The sequence below is a fragment of the Podarcis melisellensis genome (genome assembly GCF_964234715.1).
Source record: "Podarcis melisellensis genome assembly, chromosome: 14".
NCBI classification, from domain to species: domain Eukaryota; kingdom Metazoa; phylum Chordata; class Lepidosauria; order Squamata; family Lacertidae; genus Podarcis; species Podarcis melisellensis.
The window spans coordinates 43,524,690-43,537,143 of record NC_138546.1 but is presented as its reverse complement, the minus strand read 5'-3'; the positions used below and the strand labels follow the sequence as shown (position 1 = coordinate 43,537,143).

Below are 12,454 nucleotides of genomic sequence, written 5' to 3'. Positions count from 1 at the left end.
CTATAGGGCGAAAAATACGGTACTTACAATAATAAAATCCTGGCAACTTTTGCTCCTGGCCTGTAAAAAGTACTGTTAAAGTCCAAACAAGAATGGCCATCTGTCATGGGTCTTCAGCTACGATTCCTCCATTGCAGAGCGTTTGACTAGATGACCCTTGGGGTCCCTTCCCACTCTACAATTTTATGATTCTAAGAATAAAGTTACAATTAGTAGTTCAACAACAACAACCTAGTTAGGAGATTACTGTAGATTGCATGCATGTGTCTTCGATTTTATATGCTACTTGTTCAATTAAGGAGGTCCTATAGATGACCATTTATCACAGTCAGACAGGAGAAACCAAATGTATTTCTGTTTGTCTGTGAGCAGTTAAAGGCATAGGAACCCAGCAGGGTGGGAGAGCATAAGCATGTGTCAGCCCTAATTGAGTGATACTGATATTTTGAGTTGACAATGGCAACTGTTGCCAGTCAGTTAGTATAAAGAATATAGGCAATATATCTTAAGTTAATTGTTACAACAAATGCAGTTATCGAGGAAACAAAGGACCCACACTGAGATGGAAGTCTCAAAGGGTGAAAGAACTTTATTTTATGTATATGCAACATTTAATTTTTAGTAACATTTTACTTTCTATATAACATATTTTTGTTAACCGATGGGTGGTGTATTTTCGTTTTAATTTTGTGATGTAATATTCAAATTCAATTATGGAGGGGGGGGGGGACAACGGCAGCTGTTGCAGCTGCTGCATATATCTGTCCTGTAAAGTGCTCCACCTGCTGATTTCTGCAGATCAAACACTGTTAAAAATACAGGCAGAGGCTATAATGGCTCCTTCTCTCTTCTCCCTCCCCCATCTAGCTGACAACCCTGTTGGCACCTCAGTTCCTTGGGCACCACTGCTTTTGACTGTCTCTTTTTTTAACTAGGAGAAAAAAAATCTTCATAATAAATCGTGTTTTAAATAATAGGATAAAAAATAATAAGAAATCAATCTTTTAGTACAGTAGTGCCTGCACGTTGAAACTCCCTGTCTATTAACATCAGGGAGTCACCTTTCCTATACACTTTTTGGTATCTATTTAAACATTTTTGTTTATGCAAGCCTATTCAGATGTAGAGAAGTTACATGTATTTCTTTTTAGCTACTGTTGATTTTAATGATATTCTGAATGCGTTTAAATACTTGCTTTTAACTTTTTTATCAAGAATGTTGAATTTTATATTTGTAAACTGCTTAGAGGTTTTCTTGTAATCAAGTGGTAGATAAATTTTGTTAAATCAATAAGAAGGGGGTGCTCTGATCTTTCTGAGTGTGGAGTTTGTATATTGTTTCCCTGTGCATTCAGCCATAACTCTAATTTGCCACTACGTTGTCTCATCTAGTTTTTTATTTTGCCCCAGTGCCCTTGGAAGTCTCATTATACAAATAGCATGCTGAGGAATTAAGTAGCAAAGGTGTTTAGCCCTCATGTTGTCTTTTGAACAAAGCACTCCTAGAAGCTTTTGCACTTTCTGTTCCTTTATAGATATATCTTGTCTATTGAGGATGAGGAGGAGATTCGAGATTATGTCACTGACCTAATCCAGGGGGCAGATGGCAAGAAGAAGCACTTTGTGGATGAGCTGGTAGCCAGATGGCAAAAGTCCTGTCAGCCAACTTCTGACCCTTTGCCAATATATCGGAAAAAAGATGGTAAGTGGGAGTATAATGAGGCAGTAAGTAGAAGAAATAACTATTTGATCGCAAGATTGCAGCATTTTTAGATTACCACTGAATCCAGTTGCATTACTGAAAAATATGAGATCTTAATCTGAATTGTTCTTGGTGCGCCTCATGAAATGTGCTGATGGTAAATTGTTGCACATTGACTTGTGCTGATGGCAAGTGATGTGGTGCAGAGAGCAAGTGAATGTTACAAGGGGAAGGGGAGAGGAGTGGCAGGAGCTATTGATTTTTTCTTTACTGTACATTCTCTTTTAGATAGCTCAGAGGTTCTTCGGCCAGGAGACCAAGTCAAGAGGGGAAGACGCAAGGGGAGAAACAAACAGGAAGCACCTGTTCATGTTGAAGCTGAACAGCCTGTAGAGGAAGTAAAAACACCACTAGATTTAGCCAAGGTAGGTGCATTTGTTGTCCACCATTGGGTCAGATTGACTTTGTGGGTGCTTTATCCAAAGACAGAAGCCTAATCTTCAAAACAAAAACACATTGGTTGTAAGTTTTTACTTGAAGAGCATAAAGGGGCCATTGTATTTCAGTTGTACGGACTGATAAGGAGCCTGCTATTCGGAGAGTCAAATGTTTCATCTTTTATCATGGAATGAACGAATAAATCTGTCATCAGTGACCAGAATCTTTCCACATGCTTTTTAAGGACCTAAGGAAAAGTTAAAAAGGGAAATCACCTGAAGTCCAAATTAGAGTTGAAGGAGTTCTGACTATTGATTTATTACATACTTTTCTTGTTGAGAATTTAAACAAATATGCAAAGTCAATGTGTGCTGTTCCTTTTTCTTCTGTGGCTAAAAATACAAAGGATTAATGGCATACTTTCTCATTTAGACTGCTTTGTTTGTCTCAAAGTCTTCCAGAGTGTGCAGTCCATGCTATTTTCTCTCAAAAATATTTTCCACTCACCAGGTTTTCCAAGTTTTGCTGACTTGCAATAACATTAAAAGTGTCGAGAGGGTACAATTTAGCTGGATCAAACTCTGAGGTGGTCTTCATCTGCTTCCCTTTCTCTCCTGGAATCATTCTAACAGGGCAGGTGGTAATAGATAGCCCAGCTAGAGCAGGCCCTAATATATTTTCTGCCTGCCTCTCCTAGAAAGTTTTCCATAGGGTCCTTTGTGATACATGGCACTGTAATCTCAGCAGATCTCTTGGCAGCTGAATAAGTGTTGCCTAATCTTTTACCATAAAAATCACAGTCAATAAAGCCATTGAAATGGATGAAGTGACTACTGTTTCCATGGGGCTATCTGTTTAGCCCATTTTAGTGTTGGCTAAGCTCTAAAATCTTCCTGGATGTTTAATTGTGTATTGACAAATGTACTTTTTTCTGACTGACGGTCGAATAAAAGGTTGATGATGATGATGACTACTGTTTCCAGATAGCTGAGGCTTTGGTTTTTGTGTTCAGATTTTTATTCACAACCAGAAATATATGTATATGTATATTTTTAAAAAGAGTATGCCACTGTTTCTTTTATTGAATACAGTGGGAACACTTGTGACCAACAGCTTTAACACACAATTAGGCTTTGTCTGCAAATTTCCCACCATTTTGATTCTGCACATTCACGCTAACCTTTTTTTTTACACAATTTATTAAATAATTTACACCCTGTTTTCCAGTTTGTTCAAAGCAATTTCCTGTGCATATTTAAATACAATTTAAAAAATCATATCGGTACATTTTATGAAAGCCTAGCAGACCCATTTGATAAAATGTAATCCAGATCCCAATTAGGTGCTCCTTTACTTCATCCTCTCCAATGGCCACCTGTAAACTTTCATTAAGAAATCCTTTCCTGTCTCATAGGAGGTTCCCCACTTAACTAAACTCACCCCACACTCATACGGTGGAGACACAACCTCCACCCCACCCCATATTCAACCTTTTGGTTCCCTTGCTCTCTCACAACTGGCTACCAGCTTTCTGACAGATGCACATGGAGTGGGTGTTGCTCGCCCTCCCCTCTTCTGCCAGCCAGCATATGGACTCATGGGTCTTTTCAAGGCAATGGGAATACAAAGTTCTGCCCCTCACAAATGAAGTAAGAACAAAAGAAGAGCCTGTTGATCAGGCCAGTGGCCAATCTAGTCCAGCCTTCTGTCCTCACAGTGACCAACCAGATGCCTCTGGGAAGCCCAACAGCAGGATCCAAGTGCAGCAACACTCTTCCCACTTCTGATTTATAGCAACTGGTATTCAGGGGTGTATGGACTGACAGTGGAGGTTTGTTTGGCATCGTGAGGGCCATGGCAGCTTTCTCTTCTTTCTCCCAAGTAGGGTGCCTTAAAGATCTGTTCATATCTCATGAAGGCATGGGACAAATCCTTGCAATCAAATCTCAGAAAGTTGTTTGTATGGTTCTGTGCTTGGCAGAAATAGTTCTGCTGCCACGATTCCCTATTCTCATAATGATAATCCGATGATACAGATGACATGGCTTCTCCTCGTCCTGCATGATAATGTAAGTTGATAAAGTTAAGCTGGAGATAACTGGAAGGCTTCCCTGATAGGTGGGGCATAAAAAACTTGAGTACCAAACAAACTCTGCAAGAAGCGACAATGATTAGGTTGTTTTGTCCCGAGGGAAACTTCCGCAATCTTTACGTTGGTGGAAAAATAGATAAGGCATTCCAGTTCAGAAGATTCTCACACCATTTGTTCTCTGAAATGTGTTTTCTTCTCCCTTCCTGCAACACCTCCGCATAACTTAGGCCCAGGAGATAAACAGTGGCAGCTCCTCCTGCAAGAAGAAGGCAAAATACGTCAATTTGTACACGAAGGAGGGTCAGGATAAACTGACAGTCATGCTCCCGGGGCGCCACCCTTGCGAGTGCCTGGCTCAGAAGCACAAACTCATCAACAACTGTCTGACATGTGGGCGCATCGTCTGTGAGCAAGAAGGCTCTGGGCCTTGCTTATTCTGTGGGACACTGGTATGTTAACAACCTCCTGTATATATTTGCGTGCCCCTCAGTTTCTACCTTGCTTAATTATATCAGGTTAGCACTATATTGTTCAGTATCCTGTATAGTGCACTAAGCTATCTCTGTTTTACTTCTCAGGGAAAAGAGGAAAGACTTATCCCTCTTTGCTGTTCAGATCTAAATCTCTCATCAAAGAGAGAGCTGCTTCTCATGTGACATGGATGCATGTTCTTAGACCTTCTTTTGAAGTTTTATTCTAAACATAGTTTGCCTCGCAGACATAAGCTGATTTAATGTCCCGACATCTTGCTTTGAAACTTCATAAACCAGTACCATGAGAAGCAGTTCCAGGACAATTACAAGGGCTATCATGGAAGCTGCATTTCAGAACTCCTGGTGGATTTTGGTATTGAGCAGGGAGCAGGTGAAAGGTGGAGTTCAATGGAGTAACCCCACCTAGCAAATTGAGGTACAATCTGAAACGGGAGCCATGAGAAGCAAAGACCTCAAATCTCCTTATGGCTGCCCTTTCATATATGCACAGTGCTTAGAAAAAAAATAGGCAGTTGATAACAGGTGTTATTAATAGTGTGTAGAAATTTCATTTTCTGGATCTAGATGGCAGCCTGTGAGCAGCAGAGGTGGGGGATGCTGCTTGACACCTTGTGGAGTTACTGCCACTCAGTGTAGACAGCACTGAGCTAGAATCAGCAGTGGCCCAAATATGTATTTGTGGGCCCACTTCTTAATTTATTATCATGTTTTCAGATGGTGCTAGTGCTGTTAGTGTGACTCACCTTAGCTCAGGCTGTGACCCAGTATTGGGTTCTGACCAATGGGCCATTTGAAGAATAATGGGCTAGATGAGGACGGGGGTCTTTGGATGTTTGAAAATTGTGAGTCTTGGACCCAAACTATTGGGTGCAGGTGCGTCATCTGGAACATGGTGATCTTTTAGATGCTACTATTCTATTTTTGTGATAGTATTATTCTGTCTTCTGTTCAGTTTATGCTATTAAATTTGGTTAGCTACTTGTATTTTATATATTGGTTGTATAAATTGAGATTATAGATAGATGATAGATAGATAGATAGATAGATAGATAGATATACACACTCGCGCGCGCGCGCACACACACACACACACACACACATACATGCCTATAACAGATACTATGATTATTTCTAGTTTCCAATGTGTGTGGTTTTTTTAATTGTTATACTTATTGTTCATTTGAAATGAGGTGAGCCACCTTAGGCATAATTCTGTAGGAAAGCGGCATACAAGTCACCAGATGGTGCTGATGAGCCAACCGTAGAAGGCAGTTGCATGGCCATGTGTTCCTGCATGGAGAGAGCAGATCTCATAGTTTTCCATTCTTTTTTAGGTGTGCACAAAAGAAGAGCAGGATGTCTTGCAACGAGATTCCAACAAGAGCCAGAAGCTGTTGAAGAAGCTCCTGGCAGGTTGGTAGCTTATTTTGGGGGGGGGGGCGGGGGGAGACTTGAACACAGACCTTGTTTGCAGGATCAGGGAATTTTGCTAACTTTAAAGATTTGCAAGAAGGCAATCCTTTCTTACACAGGTTAGAGCATTTTAAGTTTTATTTAGAAGGGTAGCTAAAAGTGTCCTGTCCATAAGTTGTTTTAATGCCACTTCCTTCTGGATAACCCTGGCTGGGTTGGACGTTGCACTTGCAGCAGTCTTTGGTGGCTGTTGTCAACCATTTTTATTCGAGTGACTTGCTTGGTCCCCAACTATAAATGCACTTTCAGAGCCAATCAGAGACCTTTAGAAGTCTGATTTGGATTGAAACCACTTCCTCTGCTGAGGGGGAGATGAATGCTCTATTTGCCACGGATTCAAACTGCTCCCTCCAAATGGAGCATTTGTTCCTCTGCAGAGGAAGTGGTTTGGATTCTCTTCCTCATCTTATATCAGAAGTGGGCAGCAAGTAGCAAATGGTTACCAGCCTAATTTTATGTGGGTGGCAAGGCAGGGGGCAAATGTGGGAGAAAGGGGGATGGCTTTGCTCACTTTTGGCTCTGGTCTGCATCCCCCACCAGCTTCACCCCACCCATGTGCCAAGGGAATGCATCCCTTGACAGATGAAAAGGTTCCCCATCCCCTCTTTGTGTGCTGGTGTACAGGCAAGCCTATGCAGAAATTATTCTCAAAGTGCCTCCAGTGCAATCTGTGCCAGGTGGATGTGTAAATTGATGCATGGAGTGCAGGTCGCAATGAACTCTTGTGGATTTCAGGCACTGAGAGTTCTGGAAAGGTGGATATAAGTGGCAAGGACATACTCCCCCGCCAGGAGTCTCGACTCAAGGCAGGTCTGGAGGTGGCTGTGAAGCACAAGGACAAGCTGTTGGAGTATGACAAAACAAGGTACGTGACAGAGCGAGTTAGACGTGTGTCTAGATCCAAAGACTTCCTGAGAGGAAAGATCCTTCCAATCCTTCTTTATGAGCAGCCTGAACCACAAGCTGAACTCTCTCTGCTAAAGATTTGAGGACCGATTTCCAATATTAATATTTGCAGTTTCCGTCCTTGGCCCTGTTCTTGCACTTTCTCTTGTATAAAGCACACACGTTTCATTTTTTACTCAGCAGGTTGCTTTTGACAGAAAAACCTTGAGGTTTTCTTTAAAAGCTTTGATGTGAAGATGCCCACTGTGCCAATTGCTGAATCTCGACTAGCTGGATTTGCCTTTTAGCAGGATAACACCAGCAAGGGGGTGAATTTGACAATTTCAGATCCTCAGACTGAGAGAATCAAAACTGTGCCTGCTTTGCTTCTCTCCCTAGCATATGTGTGAAGCAGTGTTCATTGGGTCACCTCTGTCCCATGCTGTAGACTAGGGATGGGGAACTTGTAGCTCTCTAGATGTTGCTGCATTGCAGCTCCTATTAAACCCAGCTGCCAGACTTTGGGCTCTCATATTTCAGTGGCACCCTGTGTGACCCTAAAATTCAGTTGTCGTCATCCCTCTTGCACTCCGTTCTACAGCATAGTTGTGGCACCCCCTGCAGCATGGCACCCAGTGCAGCTGCGGCAGTTGTGATACCCTAAAATAGCCTCTTCTACCATCATTGTCCTCCTTACACTCCATTCTACAGCATAGTTGTGGCACCCCCTGCAGCATGGCACCCAGTGTGGCTGCAGCAGTTGTGTTACCCTAAAATAGCCTCTTCTGCCACCATGGCCAGTTGTTATGAGCAACTGGCCATTCGTTGTCTCTTACTGCCCCAGGGTGTGGTCCAAAGGCATGTGAGCCACTGCCTTTCTGACGTTATGCAGGATTTGTCAGTGTTTGTAAAAAAGCAAAAAAGAAGAAGGAAAGGGTTCTGACCTCCCTTTGTCTCTTCAGTCTCCTTGTCGGCACAAAAAGAGTCCACGAGAATATCCTTGCAGAGTTTTATTCTTAAAAGTCTTTGTGCAAAACACGACTGAACAACTATACACACCAGCACCAATCAACCAACCAACCCAAACACCAGCCTCAGCACCAAACTAACATTTCTCACTATATATATACAACCTGCTGCAAGCCACTGAGTCATGCTGACCCAGCTTTATTCGCATTAAAGAAACAGCGGCCATTTTAGCAGTGACAGGATTGGGTCTAGTGCAGGCATCCCCTGACCACTGGTCCGGTTAGCTAGGGATCATGGGAGCTGTAGGCCAAAACATCTGGAGGGCCGCAGGTTAGGGATGCCTGGTCTAGTGAGTGTGTGTGGCCTGGGAACCACGTGTATGCCAGGAAAAAGGTGGACTATAAATGTAAGAATATAAGTAAAGGAATATAGGACTTGTAGTATCTGACATCAAAGATCATCTCTGTGCTACATGGCAAGAAGTAGTGTGCTAGTGTGTTTAGGGAAGTCTTTAATGTTTTATCTTTTATCGCTTTATTTATTATTTTTATTTATTATTATTATTTATTTATTTATTACGAAACATTCTGATCTCCCTTTAGAGAGTTCCCATCCAATTTCTCTTGAATCCAGTGTGCACCCACAGATTATTTTTTTACTTACAGATGCTATCATGGGCTGTTAGGTAGTAATAGCTTAGTGACAGATCACTTGCTTTGCATACAGAAGATCCTAGAAGGTTCAGTCCCCAGCATCTCCAAGTAAGGCTAGGAGACAACCCCGTCTGATACCCTGAAGAGCTGCTGCCAGTCAGTATATCTGTAGACAGAACCAAGCCAAATGGACCACTGGTCTGACTCTGTATAAGGCAGCTTCCTATGTTCCCTGACATCTGCTGATAAAAAAGGGGTCAGATAGCAGGTGATGGGAAAGACCTCTCCCCGAGCCCCTGGAGAGGGGTGGGGTATTCCCCCCTTTTGTCTTTTGAGGGCTGCAATCCCTGTTGCAAACTACATGTAGGCACTGAGCAAGATGAAAGCCAGAGGTTTGCAAGGCCGGCCTGCCTTTCTGCCTGCCTGCCTTTCTTTCTTTCTTTCTTTCTTTCTTTCTTTCTTTCTTTCTTTCTTTCTTTCTTTCTTCCCTCGCATAAGAATAAGCTGAGAGCTGCATGAAATGAGCATGAGGAGCCACAGGTTGCCCACTCCTGAAGCAACCTGTGCAGGGCTAAATGAACAAATCAGTCCTTTGTAATGACACTGTGTTTCCCTCGGGGCTGCTGGGTGACCGTCTTCTGGTTTGCATGCTAGTGCGCGCCGAACTCAAGTCATCGATGACGAGTCCGACTACTTTGCTACCGACTCCAATCAGTGGCTCTCAAAACAGGAGAGGGAAGTACTGGAAAAGAGAGAGAAGGAGCTACGGGAGCTGAGGCATGCTTCTCGACTCTCCAAAAAGATCACAATCGACTTTGCCGGACGGCAGATCCTGGAGGAACAGGGTGGCATGGCAGACTATCACAGCAAGTGAGTATCATGGCACAGTAGGTCAGGATGGTGGATTCACTTTTGACAAAGAGGAAAGTTTGATGTCTACAGAAGCAACTGCTCCTTTTTTGGTCAAATGGATGTAATGTTTGAGGCTGGTCTTTCCCCCCTTGTCTCATCCTTCTCCCCTTTAGGAATAGGACTTGTAATCAAATAGTTTGCTCTTACTGTTGATGGTATTCTCACTTCCACTTCCTGTTTTGTGACATCACAGTCACATGCACAAACAAGGACAGAGTGTGTGTGGAATCGAACAGGCAAGGCTCCCAGGATGGTACTTCTTTGCATCTGCTCCTAGTGATGAATGTAATAGCCTGAAGTGAAACAGATCAGGGCTTGAATCACAGTGCTGTAAGGATTTGGTGAAGTACCTTAGCCTCATTCATCTTGATCCTAAATGCACCTCCTGGGAACATTTTTCATTATTAACAATATAGACTCGCACGTAAAATATTTAAGATCAGGGTTAGTTTGCTAGGACCCTTGCACCAGAAAAAAACTGGCTTACTGAGTGGTCATTAAACTTTTCCTTTGAGTGAAAAGAAGAATTGCTTTGCTGAATTAGGCCAAGGTCTGTCCATCTAGTCAAGCTTTCTATCTCTAACAATAGCCAGTCACGTGCTGCTGGAAAACTCACAAGTGCTGCATGTTGCTGGCCATCCCTTGTTGATTGTTGAAATCCTACAGTAAGAGGGTCCATTAACCTTTCATGGCAGTTGGTGCATTTCATGAATTGGTCTTTCTATCACCTCACCACTGACATTGCAATTCCTATGGTGGAGGTCTGCTACAGTTGTGTAGCCTATGCGTGGCGTTTCTATCTTTCTCCAAGCAAAGAAGTTTCATTTAGCAAAGAAGGTGAAGGGAGCCTGGAAAGGCATTTTCAGTTGGACAGGTGCAGGGTAGTTGCAAAGACTTAACGTAAAACTGGTTGGCTCTCCTTGCAGATTGGATGAAACAATTGAAGCTATCAGTAGGGGAACCTTGACCAAGCCAAAGCAGAACCCTGAAGGAAAATATGAAGAATCCGGAGTCTTGGTGAACCCAAACCTTCTCCAGCCAGCTCCTGTGGTCAGTACTCTTCCTCCTTAACAAAATTCTAGATCTCAGGTGGGGAACCTATGATCTTCCAGATGCAACTGGTGTTGCAAAGCTAGTACAACACAGCTTCAGCCAGCAAGTAGTTGAAAGGGTGGTACACCAAATATGAAAAAAGCACAAGTATTCATACATTTACAAGCCAAGGGGCAGTTATGTCCATATATGGCAGTAATCCTTTCACTAGCTTCTAATCACAAGGCATAGCAACTTTCTTATCTTTGCCTCCTTCCTTTGTCCTTAACAGCTATAGCATGAGCTCATGCACAACTGTCACTCTGTCCTTTTCTCACAACTTTCACATTCCGACTTTCACTCATTCAACCTTTCTCACACACATCTCAACTTTTAATTTTTTTAAATTTCTATAACTTATACGACAGCAGAGTCCAGCAATGCACAGTTTGGCCATTTATTCTCTAAATAGTGTTGCTTGAACAAGGGCTCGTTTGCCACTAGTGAGGCAGAGAACCAGCCATGGGGTCTGTCCACGGTATCTCCTGTTGGAGGCCTAGTGAGGTTTTCTTATATTTTTGTATATGTTGGAATCCACCCAGTGACTGGGGCAATTATTAAATTGCTATTCCTGGGCAGCAGGATCTTCTGGCACAGTGGAACCTCGGGTTGTGGATGTAATCCGTGACGGAGGCACGTCGGCAACCCAAAGCGTTCGTAACCTGCAATGCCGTGTCTGTGCATGACGCGATTTGGTTCTTCTGTGCATACGCAAAGCACAATTTGGTGCTTCTGTGCATGCGCAAGTGGCAAAACCCAGAAGTAACCCTTTCCAGTACTTCCAGGTTTCCCACAGTCCTCAACCTGAAAACACGTAACCTGAAGTGTCTATAACCCGAGGTACCACTGTAGTTGCATGGGATTGTGTATGCTTCCCCAGATCTTCAGGGTCCTCATTGGAGGATTACTTGTTGAGGTTTGAGTCTGGGCTCAGTATAAGAGTCACAAGCAATGCTGTCACCTGGAACCTGATAGGATTCTTGCTCCGTGCTTGCAGTCATGGGATTGGTTTTAATCCCATGACGGTGTATGTTTTCATTCCACAGAGTGGGAAGTGGGACAGAGTGGGACAGAGACAGGATGTTTATACTACTGTGTTCCATGATGTAGGACTATTGTCCTTTGTCCTTTCTCTTTGCTGTCTGATGAGAAAGAGGAAGGAGCTGAATCAGAATGCTCCAAGTGTATTATATGTAAATAAAGTAGTTTAGTCAAAATGCTGTGCTGCTGAGTCTGTTCCGCAAACTGCTAATACTGTGCATGATCCTTAAGTGTGCTGATGCCTCTTGGTATCAGTCGCTGTGATGTTCAGGCTAGAGGAAGCTTTTGAAGCTCCCAAATGACCGACTAGGAGGGAGAGAACATGCCAGTCGGGTATGTGTCTCTGCCAGGGTCTTACACGCGAGTAGGATGATCCTGACAGAACCTACAAGCTACAAAACACCCAAGACACACTTTTACACCTCCCTGTTTTCCAGTTTAAATAGAGAAATGTTAACCTATTTGTGTGTTGTTTTTGTTTTAAGTGGGTGGAGCAGACTGGTTTGCACAGGAAAAATATCCCTTCTGCAGAGGCTGGAAGCGAGGCATGTTTGGAAAGAAGTCGCTTACGAATTCAGGACCGAGAGATACAAGAGATTTCGGATGATGGCTGGTGCCTTAGCATGCATCAGCCTTGGGCCTCACTGCTGGTCAAAGGGATCAAAAGGTAAGCAGAAGACCTGAAACTGGGAGCATTTGAGAC

At 43.1% G+C, this 12,454-nt stretch overlaps 1 protein-coding gene across 1 annotated transcript in view; it reads left to right on the top strand.

The window, feature by feature from the left end:
• TRIP4 (thyroid hormone receptor interactor 4) overlaps positions 1–12,454 on the top strand; it is a 44,091-nt gene that overhangs the window by 2,753 nt on the left and 28,884 nt on the right. The window contains exons 2-9 of the mRNA XM_081888568.1: positions 1,536–1,702; positions 1,991–2,127; positions 4,460–4,681; positions 6,061–6,139; positions 6,935–7,064; positions 9,361–9,576; positions 10,545–10,668; positions 12,237–12,418. Of these exons, the coding sequence (XP_081744694.1) occupies positions 1,536–1,702; positions 1,991–2,127; positions 4,460–4,681; positions 6,061–6,139; positions 6,935–7,064; positions 9,361–9,576; positions 10,545–10,668; positions 12,237–12,418 (1,257 nt within the window). The remainder of the gene's footprint in view (positions 1–1,535; positions 1,703–1,990; positions 2,128–4,459; positions 4,682–6,060; positions 6,140–6,934; positions 7,065–9,360; positions 9,577–10,544; positions 10,669–12,236; positions 12,419–12,454) is intronic.